The sequence below is a fragment of the Anomaloglossus baeobatrachus genome, chromosome 1 (assembly GCF_048569485.1).
Source record: "Anomaloglossus baeobatrachus isolate aAnoBae1 chromosome 1, aAnoBae1.hap1, whole genome shotgun sequence".
Classification (NCBI taxonomy): Eukaryota; Metazoa; Chordata; class Amphibia; order Anura; family Aromobatidae; genus Anomaloglossus; species Anomaloglossus baeobatrachus.
Window position 1 is genome coordinate 425,323,041 of NC_134353.1, and position 15,199 is coordinate 425,338,239.

The window sequence follows — 15,199 nt, forward strand, 5'->3', positions numbered from 1 at the left end:
CAGGCAGTAGCAGCTCTGACTTCAGAGATTCACCCGAATTCATTGTCATCGCGCGGCTCTGTCTCTGTGTGCTGTCATGATCTCGTGTGAACCTCTGACGTCAGTGCTGCGACACAGGCAGTAATGCGGGACTCGCAGTTGTGATGTCAGAAGTTCAGCTGAGTTCATTCTCATCTCGCGGCTCTGTCTGTGTCGCGGCCTGATATGCGGTCACAGGTGAAGGACCTGAGTTATGGCACCGCAGATCGAGTAGCTCACTTGAGTCACTCGGGTGATTTGCTGTCACAGGTGGAGGACTCCAGCTGTGGCAGTGGCTAACCTGAGTGACGTCACCACTGATAGCGCGACTCACTTCAGTTGCTGCGTGGAGTTAACAGCGAGCTATCATGCTCTACAGCTTCTCGCTGTGAGTGTCAGTGCTGGAAGCGTCATGGGACCTTGTGTGGATTACGTAGGACCTAGAGGGTGTTTGGGGGTTAATAAATTGGTGAAAGAGGGTGTTTTTTTGTCTTTTATTTCAAATAAAGGATTTTTGAGTGTTTGTGTTTATTTACTTTCACAGATTAGTGATGGAGGGTGTCTCATAGACACCTGACAAGAAATCTAGGACTTAGTGGCAGCTATGGGCTGCCATTAAGTCCTTTTTACCATGATTTCCACTGCACCATGGCAATCGGGATGAGCCGGGTAAAGTCCCAGGACTGTCGCATCTAATGGATGCGGCAATTCTGAGCGGCTGCTGGCTGATATTTTTAGGCTGGGGGATCCCAATAACGTGGGTCTCCCAAGCCTGAGAATATCAGCCCACAGCTATGAGACTATATCTTGGGTAGCAAAATTGAGGGGGACCGCAAGTCGGTCTTTTTAATTATTTATTTATTGTACTGTACAATATAGACCTTTGACGCCCTGGACTAGTCAGGTCGTCCCAGGTAGTCCCACGCACACACACCCCCTCCCTAAGAAGGTGACAGCAGCCAAACTACAAAACCCTTGTCACCTCCCTCCAGGTTTGATGTCCACACCAGGGGGGTGGATCCAGGCAGTTGGCTCCGCCCACCAAGGAGTTCACAGGCCTGGAGGCGGGAAAAAAAACAGTAGTTCTAGGTAGATTAGCCTTGACAGTGGATGGGAGTAGTCAAGTTCAAGGGCAGACCTGTGACCAGGCCTGCCATAGTCTACCAGGTGTCTGGGTTGGAGCCCAGTCACCTCTGGCAAGGAGGCAGACGGTGGTGGCCGCCTGCAGGAGCTGGGATTACAGCCGGTGGAACCATAGGGACTGGGGTCGGGCGGTGGCCTGCCGGTACCGAACCGGGGAACCAATTGGAAACCAGAGCACCAGGAGGGGTACTCAGACCAAGTACGAGGCCCAGAAACAACTAGGCTAAGTCGAATCAACTGATTGAGGACTGGACTTTAGGACCTTTCCCACACAAGACCCGACTGAAGACAACAGCCCAACAATTAGAGTAAATCCACCACCAAGGCATAGAGACTCAAGGGGCCAGCATCTGCAGGTAAACAGGTCTCTCCCGACACCCAGCAAGCCAGGGAGCGGACTACCGTTGCTTAGGCATAGGAGTCATAACGTTCACATTAAAGAGCTGCAGGAGAAAGGCGGAAACCACCAACCTGTTAAGGGGAAGCTTCAGCCGGCTGTGGGCACCGTTCATCATCCTGTTTGGTTTACCAGAGACTTCAGTGTGTTCTATGTTAGTGAGTACACCAGTGCCTTCGGGCCGCGCACCGTGCTGCACCGCACCGACACGCCAGCACCATCCATTCCCTTGCCTCAGCGCCACCCTCGGGTCCCCGGGACCATCACTCCCCTACCCACGGAGGGGGTCAACACCAAGCTGCACAACACCGTCCCCGGGAGGCCTAGTCAACGGCAGCGGTGATGTCCATCCATTCACCACAACCCGTGGATGGCGTCACGAACTTAAACCACCCCCTACAAAACACTGTGGTACCGGCCGTGGAACTCCCCACCGAAGACCCTGCGTGTAGCGCCAACCACCCCTTTCGGAGCGACGTGACCCCCGGGTCCATGGAGAGCTCGAGCCACCCACCGACGAGCACGGATCCGAGCGGCTCGGCAGCCGGCCGAGCCCGCAGGGCGGTACAGATCCATCCACCGGCGGCTGTGATTGGTTGCAGTCAGACAGCTGTCACTCAGCGTGGGGGCGCGTCTGACTGCAAACAATCATAGGCGCTGGTGGGCAGTGTAAGCAGTGAATATGAGATGAGCCTAATGAGCGGCACTTTCAGAAGCAGGAGAGGCCGTGGGAGAAGTGTGACGGCCGTACCGGTCATCGGTGATCGGTGAGTATGAAGCAGAGAGAGAGAGAGAATGGAGAAAAGTTGGTGACCTGCATTTTTGTTGACGAAAACGGATCCAAAATGCAACCAAATGACAATGCAAGTATAAAACTAACATTTTGGTTGCGTTTTGACACACCTCATTCATTTCAATGGGTGGAAAATGTTCACAAAACGCAATGAAGAAATGACATGCTACTTTTTTTTATGCAACAATTTTGACAAATATTTGTCAAGCAAAATGCTTTAAAAAAAGCAACGTGCGGATGGAAATTCTGATTTCTCATAGACTTTGCTGAGGAAGCACAATGCATGCATTTTGTCAATAAAACAGTGGAGTTTAAAAAGCAACCAAAACGCAAGAAAAAATGCAACGTGCGCACATGGCCTTAAAGTTCTTTTCCTCGCAGCATTAGAATTCAATGTGCAGGCGCCGGTCAGATTTCAAACGCTTTTAACCTGCAGATTAACCCCATATCTGCAGGTTAATAAAGGTTTGAAAATTGAGATTCTGATCTGGCTTAAATCCTATACGATAAGGCTCAATAACGGGTCAATTTTGATGATTAGGATTACTACTTCGAATACATACCGTAGCACTAGAGTTCGTCTATTCCTGCTTGAAGAGACAATTCGCAGGTTCCCTTCAAGAACTTATTTATTATATTTGAACTATGTCATATATACTGTATATATATATATATATATATATATATATATATATATATATACATATATATATATAAAATCTTGCAGTGCTCTTAGAAATATAAAGACATAAAAGCATGGATGAGTGATTGGATAATTACACTGTTATCTCCATGTCTTCCTTTTTAGACTTGTGGACAGGACAACTTTGTGGTGAGGAGAATATAAAAATTCAGTCTCAGGGCAGAGACATACCATATTCCCTGACAGTAAAAGATCTTTTACTATCAAATAACTTCGAATTGGTAAGCTATATATTAATTTTAAGGGAACCTGTCATGTCAAAAAACGCTATTCACATGTAGATATGAGGTTAATTTGCAGGTTAATAGCGTTCTTAGGCTGCCCAGCTGCTGCACTTAAAGCCCAGCTATAGGGAGGAAATTAACTTTATTCCTCCCTAATTCCTCCGGCCTTCAGTAATGGAAGCAAAGCTAGTGTGGCCTTAGTCACCCCTCAGTACATGGGGACCATTGACTATGACCACGCCCCAGTACTAACAGCTGGCTCAGCACTGTATCACTAAAGAGGCAGCTGCCAATCAATGTGGTTACAGCCGCCGCTCACCATGTACTGTGACTGAAACTGCTTAGGTTGTGCTGATATGACTGAAAGCCTGAGGATGTGGAGGGAATAAAGTGAATTTCCTCCCAGCAGTGGCACTCTCAATGTGGGTGCCACAAAGGTTCAGAATGCTATTATCCTGCAGACTAACCCTATACTTACAGATTAATAGGTTCCATTTAAATGTAAACATGTGTTTAATCAGAATGACATATTATTTGCTCATTAATGCTCTACACCTATTTTTTTTATTTGCAATGATTTTTCAAAAAACAGCAGTCTAGCATCACATCAAGTGGTCGGAATTCAGGAACTTATGGTGAATTATTTCTGACTGAGGATGAAAAAAAACTTCTCTCAAAGGAAGGAGTGACCCTGCCTTCCCAATTGCCACTCACAAAGGTACTATGAAGGTCAAAGTATTGTGATAATGATGATTTTTCTCCTAACCATAGTAATGGAAATATATATATATTAATACATACCATATATGTGTCCAGGCTGTTTCATTGTACCTTACAGTACATTGTGATACGGTTATTTCTCATTATATCAAGACATTGAAACACATTAAAAATCCAATTTAGGTCATCACTATCACAATAAAGGCAGAGATGGAAGTACAAGAAGTGTAGAAGGTCAATCCAGCCATTCATCACTAATCTACAAATTAGGATTGCAACAATACAATGCCATAGTAGTTTCAGAGATGGAAGTTACACCTGGGCTCAAGTGCAATAGAGGACCCAAATGTTCAGGTTCGGACTGGCCTACCGGGGAATCGGTGAATTCTACGGTGGGCCCTGCTGCAGGCCAACACTGACAAGAGATTGAAGGCTCATCCCCTTCTCATCCTAGCACAGCTATGCACTGTTTGGCCAATCTGCATCCATAGTGGCACACTCATTCCTTCCCCTGCTGGGCTGGAGCTAGGGATTGGAATCAGACTGACATCTATTTAAGTGAATTACCGCTAAGGCCCCTTTCACACATCAGTGATTCTGGTACTTTTGTGCTTTTTTTAAACGTACAAGAATCACTGACATACGCAGACCCATTATAATCAATGGGTCTGCTCACACATCAGTGATTTTTCACTGCACGTGTCTCCGTGCAGCGTACCCGCGTGTGAGTGATTGCCGCACGGAGACATGTCCATTTCTTTCTGGCATCACTGATGTTCCACGGACCACGCAGTGGTGTGGTCCGTGAAACACGTGCCAGAAAAAAACGTGCTTTTAAAATAAAAATCATTTTTACTCACCCGGCGTCCAGCGATGTCCTCTGCAGCCCGTTCTCCCTGCTGTTTCTGAGCCGGCTCATTATTGTCGCACATATTCATTATGCGCGACACAGCCGACCCGGAAGCAGCTGCTGCGGGGGTCACTGCCGGCCGGATGCTGCACCGCGGGAGCAATCAGCACCATGGACAGCGGGAGCGCGCACAGGTGAGTTGTTTTCTAAGTGCAATCACAGGCCACGGAGAACGGAGTCCGGATTGTACTTAGACAACCCACGTGTGCCGTGATTCACGGCACACGCAGGGACATGTGCGTGTTTTACACGCCAGTGAAAAACGTCAGTGTTTTTCACTGATGTGTGAAACGGGCCTAACAGTGATGCCTCTCATAGACAGGTGTTTGTCTGACTCCAACACCTAGTGCCAGCACAGCAGGAGAAGGAATGAGTATGCTACTGTGGATGCAGATTACCTGAGCAGTGAATAGCTGTTCCAATTACATCTCACCTGCAGAAGTGTCAATTTGAGCAGCTTCATTGTCCCCAGCCCTCACCCCCCCAGCAGGGTCAGAATTCAGGGATCAGTGAGGTCAGTGAGGGTACCATAGCAGTCACATACTGGGGTAGTCTACATAGGACACTCTTGGTCCTCTCTCGTGCCTCAGAGTAGGGGTTTGGTGAGGCTGTGATGTGATTGGAGCTGGGTCATTGCAGCAGCTGCATGGACCTCCTCTCATCACTCTTCTGCTAATGTTATCACCAACAATACTGCTTCCTGGAGCTCAGAAGACTGTGAGGAAAAAAGTTTTCATTTTTAAACATTATTTTATGTGAAATGGATATGTGTTATAGAATAGTGGATCAATATACATTTTGGAAGAGGGGGCTTGGCAATGGAGTTGAAACCAGAAGTTTACATACTCTCTCTATATAGAGATACATCTGCAGGTTTTTCTCACTATCTGACATGAAATCAGAATACAAATCAAAAAAGGTCCGTGGAGCCTCTGTTAGGAGTTTCGACACAGAAAATAGCCAGATATGCCTCCGGGAAGGACCTAGCCAAGGAGTGGTTCTTTTTAGGAGACCACCATAACCACCATATTAAGTCCCAGGATTTCACTGTGTTGAGCGCCTTTGTTGGCTGCCGACAGAGTTTTTTCTGGCTGGTCTCCCCGAGATCAGTGATTGTTTTGTCTTGATGAAATCAGAATAAACATTTCCCGTTTTAGGTCCATTAGGAACCAAAATTATTTATATTTGCCAAATGCCAGAATAATGAGAGAGAATGTTTTAAAGTATTTTTATTAAGAGTAAAAGTATTTCTAATACGAGTACTATGCCTTTAAACAATATGGGACAGCCCATATGATGATGTCATGTCTTTGGAAGCGTTTGGTTTATTGGCAACATCTGAGTTAATTAGAGACACATATGGGGATGTATTTTAATGCACACCTGAAACATACTCCTTCTTTGTGTTGCATAATGGGAAAGTCAAAAGAAATCAGCCAAGATCTCAGCAAGAGAACTGTGGACTTGCACAAGTCTGGTTCATTCTTGGATGCAATTACCAGATACCTGAAGGTGCCTTGTTCATTTTACAAACAATTATACACAAGTACAAACAAGATGGGAATGTCCAGCCATCATACCGCTCAGAAAAGAGACGTGTTTTGTGTACCACAGATAAATGTACTTTGGTCAGACATGTGCATATAAACCGAGGACCAAAAGCAAAATATCCTCTGAAGATGCTGGTTGAAGTTGGTAAGATTGTGTCATTCTCCACAGTGAACCGAACACTGTATCAATATGGGCTGAAAGGCCATAAGGACTATCGTGACATTTGGAGGAAAAAGGGAGAAGTTTTGAAGCTTAAGAACACTATCCCAACTTTAAAAACATGGGGGGTGGCAGCAGCATCATATTGTGGGGTTGTTTTGCTGCGGGAAGGATTGGTGCACTTCACAAAATAGATGGCATCATGAGGAAAGTAGACTACAGTATGTGGCAATACTGAAACCACCTCTCAAGACATTAGCCAGGAACTTGAAAGCTTGCGCAGAAATGGGTCTTCCAAATTGACAAACACCCGAAGCACATTGCCAAAATGGTTACAAAGTGGCTTAAGGATAACAAAGTCAATATTTTGGAGTGGCCATCAGAAAACTCTGATCTCAATCCTTTTGGAAATGTATGGACAAAGCTGAAAAGGCAGATGCAAGCAAGACAATCTACAATCATGGCTCAGCTACACCAGTCCTGTCAGGAGGAATGGGCCCAAATTCCTTCCAACAATTGTGAGAAGCTTGTGGTTGGAAGCTCAAAACATTTGACCCAAGTCATACAGTTTAGGGGCAATGGTACCAAATACTAATGAGAGGTATATAAACTTTTAACTTTGCAGAAGGTAAAATAATTACCTTTAAACATTCTCTCTCTCTCTCTCTCTTTCATTATTCTGGCATTTGGCAGATATAAATAATTTTGATTCCTAATTGACCTAAAATGGGAAGGTTTATTCTGATTTCATATCAGATAGTGAGAAAAACATGCATATGTGTCTTTTAGTTAGTTTATGTAAACTTTTGGTTTCAACTGCATATAAATATATACAGTATATATATATATATATATATATATATATATATATATATATATATATAGATATTACATATGCGTGTATATATATATATATATATATATATATATATATATATATAGTGTATGTATGTATATATATATATATATATAGGGAAATGCATATATTATATAGAGTCATTACGCACAGAGTGATTTCACGTGTTTATTTCTGTTAATGTTGATGATTGTGGCTTACAGGTGATGAAAACCCAAAAATCATTATCTCAGAAAATTAGAATAATTACCACAAAACATCTGCAAAGGCTTCCTAAGTGTTTAAAATGGTCCCTTTGTCTGATTCAGTAGGCTACACAATCATGGGGAAGACTGCTGACTTGACAGATGTCAGAAAACCATAAGGAAAAAGCCTCTAAATAGCCTCTAAAAACATTAATGTTTAATTGTATGTATTAAAATCCCAAGCAAACATACCATACAAAAGAAAAAAAGTGGTGTGTAAGTGCTACACAAGGGTATGACATAATACTGACCTTAATGGGGACCTAGGTTACATGTCCGCACTATAGCCAAGTATAACTCTCGGATGTATTGGAGAATTAAATTCCCAATTCCGCCCAAACTTTATTCTGAAGACATAAAAATGTGCATTTTTAATATCTTCAGGATGACAGGGTCCTTTGTTGTGCCTCACAAGGCTTAGGCTAAGTTCACACATCCTGTGTTTTCAATCCATCAGGTCCGTCAGCAACGGATCAGTCATTTTCAAGATGTCAACTGATGCAACTGATGTGTTTTTCACAGGATTCCTTTCACAGGAATCCTGTGAAAAAACGGATCAGTTGCGTCCGTTACATCCGCTGTGCGTCCGTTTTTTGACGGATCAGTCATGATCCGTCTGTGTTTGGGACAGCCCAGTGGGCGTGCCAAGCATGCTGGGCATGCTCAGTAGAGCATGACGGAATCCTGCGCTGGATTCCGTTGTAAGACGGATTACGACGGAATCCAGCACCATAGACATGCATTACAAGCTTGACGGATGGCGACGGATTCCTGCGCGGCGCGTTAATTTTGACGGCCCGAAAAACGTTACATTCTGCGTTGCTCCCCGCTCGGCGGTCAGTCAAAAACGACGGACCGCGACGCAGCGGATGCAACGCAGGGTCATCAGTCGCAATCCGTCGCTAATAGAAGTCTATGGGGAAATACAGGATTCCTGCAAAATATTTTGCAGGATACCGTAATTCCCCAAGGCGACGGATTGTGACTGATGCAAAACACAGGATGTGTGAACTTAGCCTTAGACATATCAGTATCTTTGGGCATTATACCGTATTTTTTGGACTATAAGATACACCGGACCATAAGACGCATCCTGGTTTTAGAAGAGGAAAAGATGAAAATAAAATTTTAAGCAAAAAATGTGGTCATGACACACTGTTATTGGGCGAGGATCTGCTGCTAACATTGTTATGGGGGTAATGTCCCCAAATTTTCTACTAAGGTACCCCATCCTGGTAATGATCCTCCTGCCCTGTATATACAGTATATGTCCCTCATCCTGGTATAGCCCCCATCCTGCTATATACCGTCATCCTGGCATATGGCCACATCCTGCTATATACCCCATCCTGGCATATCGCCCCATCCTGCTATATAACCCATCCTAGCATATGGCCCCATCTTGCTATATACCTCCATCCTGCTCATATACCCCCATCCTGCTATATACCCCCATCCTGCTTATATACCCCCATCCTGCTCATAATATACCCCCATCCTGCTCATATACCCACATCCTGCTATATACCCCCATCCTGCTCAAATACCCCTATACTCCCATCCTGCTCATATACCCCCATCCTGCTCATATACCCCCATCCTGCTCATAATATACCCCCATCCTAGTATATGTCCTCATCCTGCTATACACCCCCATCTTGCTATATACCCCCATCCTGGTATTAGTTTACAAAAAAGAGAACAGAGTACTTTCGCATGATATAATTAGTAGACATATTTACTTTATTTGTGAGACAATACATAAAAATGATAGACAGACTACATTAACATTAAAAAATGCAGTGTTACAGTGTGCAGAAAGACACAATGATGCGGGGGCAGAGCGTGCTGATTGGGTAATCAGTATGACATTAATACATATTGCCGATGTTGGTACGGGGTGCAATTATAATAATCCAGCATTTCCTCCAAAAACACTTATATAATTATGACTGTGCCATTAAATCACATCATATCCATCAATTTAGTATAAATATACATATGTATTAATGTGAACAGAGTATCATATTAGACCCTGCATAGCAGGAGAGAAAATTGCGTAACCACAGTTTATATTAAGGTGCTTTGAAACGCTGAGACAATAGTGGTTGTGGCCAGCCTCTCTCAGAATGTTTAACTACAAGGTGTGTACTTGCTCAACCATTATATCCTTGTCATGTACAAAATTTAGCAAGCATGCAGACATGAGGGGACTAGCAAGCCACAAACCAGGGCTAAATAACCCGGTGACCCATACTACACATCAGCATGTAATGGGACGGTTCCTATTATTTACCCATGGTGACATCAGTGATTCAGCTGCGCTCCACCACCACCCCTATGTACATTTCGCCAAAACCACTTCCTCAGGGGGCTCCCCTCATGTCTGAATGCTTGCAGAGAGAGGCTGGCCACAACCACTATTGTCTCAGCGTTTCAAAGCACCTTAATATAAACTGTGGTTACGCAATTTTCTCTCCTGCTATGCAGGGTCTAATATGATACTCTGTTCACATTAATACATATGTATATTTATACTAAATTGATGGATATAATGTGATTTAATGTCACAGTCATAATTATATAAGTGTTTTTGGAGGAAATGCTGGATTATTATAATTGCACTCCGTACCAACATCGGCAATATGCATCAATGTCATACTGATTACCCAATCAGCACGCTCTGCCCCCGCATCATTGTGTCTTTCTGCACACTGTAACACTGCATTTTTTAATGTTAATGTAGTCTGTCTATCATTTTTATGTATTGTCTCACAAATAAAGTAAATATGTCTACTAATTATATCATGCGAAAGTACTCCGTTCTCTTTTTTGTAAACTAATGGCTATTTGGAGTTAGCATAAAATGGTTTTCACTATAAAAATCTAGTCTTATTGGTTACCCCATCCTGGTATACGGCTTGCATCCTGTGGCACAAAAAAAAAATAAACGTTCATACTCACCTTACCTCACTCCTTGCAGCATCGCTCCTCCTCTCGTCTGTGCCAGCAGCAGCGCCGCAGTGTGGAGCTGGCCGCGATCCCTGCAGCCCCGCGATGTCCTCCTGTCTGTGCCGGCTGCGTGTGGACATGTGCGCAGTACGCACAGCAATGACATCATCGCTGTGCGCACCGCTAGTCTCCACACAGCGCCGCCGGCACAGACAGGAGGACATCGCGGTGCTGCAGAGATCGTGGCCGGTGAGTGTACTGATTCACTGCACCCCACGCTGATGATGATGCGCGGGAGGCAGTGACTACAGCCGCACATGATCACTCCAGGCTGTAGTTGCCAGGGGTGATCATGTGGGCAGGCTGTTTAATATGCGCACATTCCCCGCCCATCACCCCGCCCACCTGCCAGCGCCGGCTTCAGCGCTGAGAGATGATGGGCGGGATGATGGGCGTGCATATTAAATGAGCAGGTCCACGTGGTCATGGCAGGACGCTACAGCCTGCTCGTGCCGCCGATGACCTGCTCCACCGCAGCACCCTCATTCACCGCAGCCCTACATTCAGACTATAAGACACCCCCCCACTTTCCCCCAACATTTGGGGGAAAAAAGTGCGTCTTATAGTCCGAAGAATACGGTATCTTTGGATTGGAGACTGCTTTACAGGTGGCCTTTATTGGGGGACGCTTGTAGTCCCCTGACACCTGATGAACCCCAGTCCTTGGGGGAAACGCGTCGGATCTGTGAGGAACACACATGGGGATCTAAGGCCTGGAACAGGCATCTTGAGAGCACACTTACTTGATGAGTATCCCGTTTCTGGGTCTATTTATATATTTATGTGCATATGTACATTAACATCTTCTGTGCATGAGTTTGGGTGGAATTGGCAATTTAATTTTCCAATACACCCGAGAGTTATAGTAAGCCATAGTGCTGACATGTAACTTAGGTCCCCATTAAGGTCATTATTTGCTACTCTTTCACCATTAATCAATTGCTTAGGGTCTGAATGACCTATTAAATGGTGATGTTTTACATTTCATGTATATACTAAATATATAATATGTACCGGAATGTATGTAAATGTATGTTGTCTTTTATCTGCACTTTTTGAGGTTGGTGGATGGTGATTTTTAGTGATAGTGCAGGGTACAAGAAGGATAGCCACCGTGGAACGGGGGCGCCAGAAAAATTAGGGCGAATTAACCTCCGTTGAAGGGCAGGTTGTGGCTAGGGTAAGGCCCACGCCACTTCTGTCTATATTGAGCAATACTCTCATTTTCAGTCACTCCCTGTTGCCCCAATTCCCTTTATGTCACAAATTACCCTTGTGTAGCACTTACACACCACTTTTTTTCTTTTATGGGGTATGTTTGCTTGGGATTTTAATACATACAATTAAACATTAATGTTTTTAGAGGGGTTTTTTTCCTTTTGGTTTTCTGATACTAGCACACCTCTGGTACTTTGAGTACAATTTGGTTTTTTACTTGATAGATGTCCAGAAGGCAGTCATTGACACACTCCACAAGAAGGGTAAGCTACAAAGCTGGTTGTTCACAGAGTCATGTATCCAAACATGTTAATGGAGAGTTGTGTGGAAAGAAAAAAGTGTGGTAGAAAAAGGTGCACAAACAACCTGGATAACCGCAGCATTGATAGGATTGTTAAGAAAAGGCCATTTTAACAATTTGGGGGAGATTCACAGGGAGTGGACTGCTGCTGGAGTCAGTGCTTCAAGAGCCACCACACACAGATGTATCCAGGACATGGGCTACAACTGTTGTATTCCTTTTGTCAAGTCACTCATGACCAATAGACAATGCCAAACGCGTCTTACCTGGGCCAAGGAAAAAAAAAAACTAGACTGTTGCTCAGTGGTCCAAAGTGTTGTTTTCAGATGAAAGTAACTTTAGCATTTCATTTAGAAATCAAGGTCCCAGAGTCTGGAGGAAGAGTGGAGAGGCCACAATCCAAGCTGCTTGAGGTCTAGTGTGAAGTTTCCACAATCAGTGATGGTTTGGGGAGCCATGTCATCTGCTGGTGTAGGTCCACTGTGTTTTATCAAGACCAAAGTCAGTGCAGCTGTCTAACAGGAAATTTTAGAGCACTTCATTTTTCCCTCTGGACTTGGCATCGGTCCACACTGCCAAAAGTACCAATACCTGGTTTAATAATCACAGTATCACTGTGCTTGATTGACCAGCAAACGCACCTGACCTAAACTTTAGAGACTCTATGGGGGTATTGTCAAGAGGAGGATGAGAGATACCAGACCCAACAATGCAGGCGAGATGAAGGCTGCTATCAAAGCAATCTGGGCTTCCATAACACCTCAGCAATGTAACAGGCTGATCGCCTCCATGACACGACACATTGATGCAGTAATTCATGCAAAAGGAGCCCACACCAAGTATTGAGTCTATTTACTAAATATACTATTCAGTAGGAAAACATTTCTGAGTTTGAAATCATTTTTTCAGTTGGTCTTATAAAATATACTAACTTTCTAAAATAATGATGTGCTGCCCCCGTGCCAGCAGCCGGGCTGCTCGAATCCGGATCCGCAGGGTGGCTCAAGGGATCTTCCGGACCCGGGGGTCGCGCGGACACTTCGAATAAAAGGCGACGTATTTGTACGGGATTTACCGTAATCACTTTGTGACGCCACCCACGGTGTGTGGTGAGATGTGGCACCACCACTGCTGTTATGGGGTACCTGAGGGGCGATGGGATGGCAGCTGGATATTAACCCCTCCGTGGGTAGGGATGGATGCCCCGGGGCGCAGTGTCTCTGTGCTGAGGATGGTGATTGCAGGGGCCGGCGCGCCCGGTCAGACCGGGGGATATTGGTGTACTCACAGTCAATGAATCACACAAGTCCAATCGGTAAACCAAGGTGTTGGTGGCCGGCCGCGGCCGGGTGTATTCTGGTCCCTCACCCGGGGTGATGGTGTGTGTCACTTTCCTCTGCACGGTTTTTGGTGTTTGTGGACTTCCCGGTGTGGAACACGGGAGTCCTCTCCCGGTACTTTTGTTGGGAGCCTTTTCCGCTGACGCTGGCCCTTGGGATCTACCGGGCCCTGGCGGATGCCCTATCCCCCGCGGTGGGCTGTTGTCTGCTTTTGGGACTTTGGTTGGGACAGGACCTAAAATCCTGCCCTCAATTGGTTAATTAGCTAGGCCTTTGGTTCCGGTCCTGGCTTCAGGGTCCAAGTACCCCCTCTGTGCACGGTTTCCGGGTTGGTTCTCCGGTGTCAGTACCGGCAGGCTCCAACCCTGCCCCGGTCCACCTCGGATCTCTGGCAGCCACCTTCCCGTCTCCTGACAGACACGGACCACCGTCTGCCACCCAAACTCCAACCCCGATGCCTTTCCTTTCTGACTTCCACTTCATTTTCTCCTCTCAACTACTCCACTCCTCTAGACTGACACCTTTCCACTTGAACTACTACTTTCAACTACTGCTTTTCCCACCCCGGGCTCTCCAGACCCCTAGGTGGGCGTTCTCCATCCACCTGGTCCCACCCACTGGTGTGCCTTTCCCTCCCTGGAGGGGGGTGACTGGGGTTTTTGTTGGCATGATGTAACCTGGTGAGTGATTGTGTTATGCGGGGGCCAACTCTGTGTGACCACCTGGCGGCGCCAGGGCGTTACAATGACTTTTGGATTTTCATTGGCTGTAAGAAATAATCATCAACATTAACAGAAATAAACACTTGAAATAGATCCCTCTTTGTGTAATGACTATATTATATATAATGAACACTTGAAATAGATCACTCTGTGTGTATGATTCTATATAATATAGGTGTTTCTCTTTTTGTATTGAATTACTGAAATATATTAACTTTTTGATGATATTCTAATATTTGTTTTGTCCCCGTTTTCTATTGAAATGGAGCCGGTCAAGGTTCAAGCCATTTATGACTGGGTTCAGCCTTCAGAAATCTTTGGGTTTTGCAAATTTCTACCGTAAATTTATAGGCAATTTCTCTAGTATTGTTAAGGATTTGACGGATTTGACCAAAAAGGGAGCTAATGTTGAGAATTGGACCCCAGAGGCCATTATGGCCTTTCAGGAGCTTAAAAAGAGGTTCACTTCTGCCCCAGTCCTGCAGCAACCTGATGTTTCTTTTCCGTTTCAATTGGAGATAGATGCCTCAGAGATTTCAGCAGGAGCTGTTTTGTCTCAAAGAGATCCTATAACTTCCAAACTGAAGCCTTGTGCCTTCTTTTCTCGAAAATTTTCTCCATCTGCACGAAACTATGATGTGGGTAATCAGGAATTAGTGGCTATGAAGTGGGATTTTGAAGAATGGAGACATTGGTTGGAGGGGGCTAGACATCAAATTATGGTGCTCACTGATCATAAGAATCTGACCTACCTTGAATCTGCCAAGAGACTGAATCCTAGGGAGGCCAGGTGGGCTCTATTTTTTACGCGTTTCAATTTTGTGGTCTCTTTTCTACCGGGCACCAAGAATATTAAAGCACATGCCCTCTCTAGAAGTTTCTTTTCT

General features: G+C 45.0%; 1 protein-coding gene across 2 annotated transcripts in view; it reads left to right on the forward strand.

Moving 5' to 3' along the window:
* CREB3L3 (cAMP responsive element binding protein 3 like 3) overlaps nt 1-15,199 on the forward strand; it is a 383,132-nt gene that overhangs the window by 132,574 nt on the left and 235,359 nt on the right. For both annotated transcript variants that reach the window (XM_075337865.1, XM_075337866.1), the window contains exons 4-5: nt 3,160-3,275; nt 3,871-3,996. In XM_075337865.1, the coding sequence (XP_075193980.1) occupies nt 3,160-3,275; nt 3,871-3,996 (242 nt within the window). The remainder of the gene's footprint in view (nt 1-3,159; nt 3,276-3,870; nt 3,997-15,199) is intronic.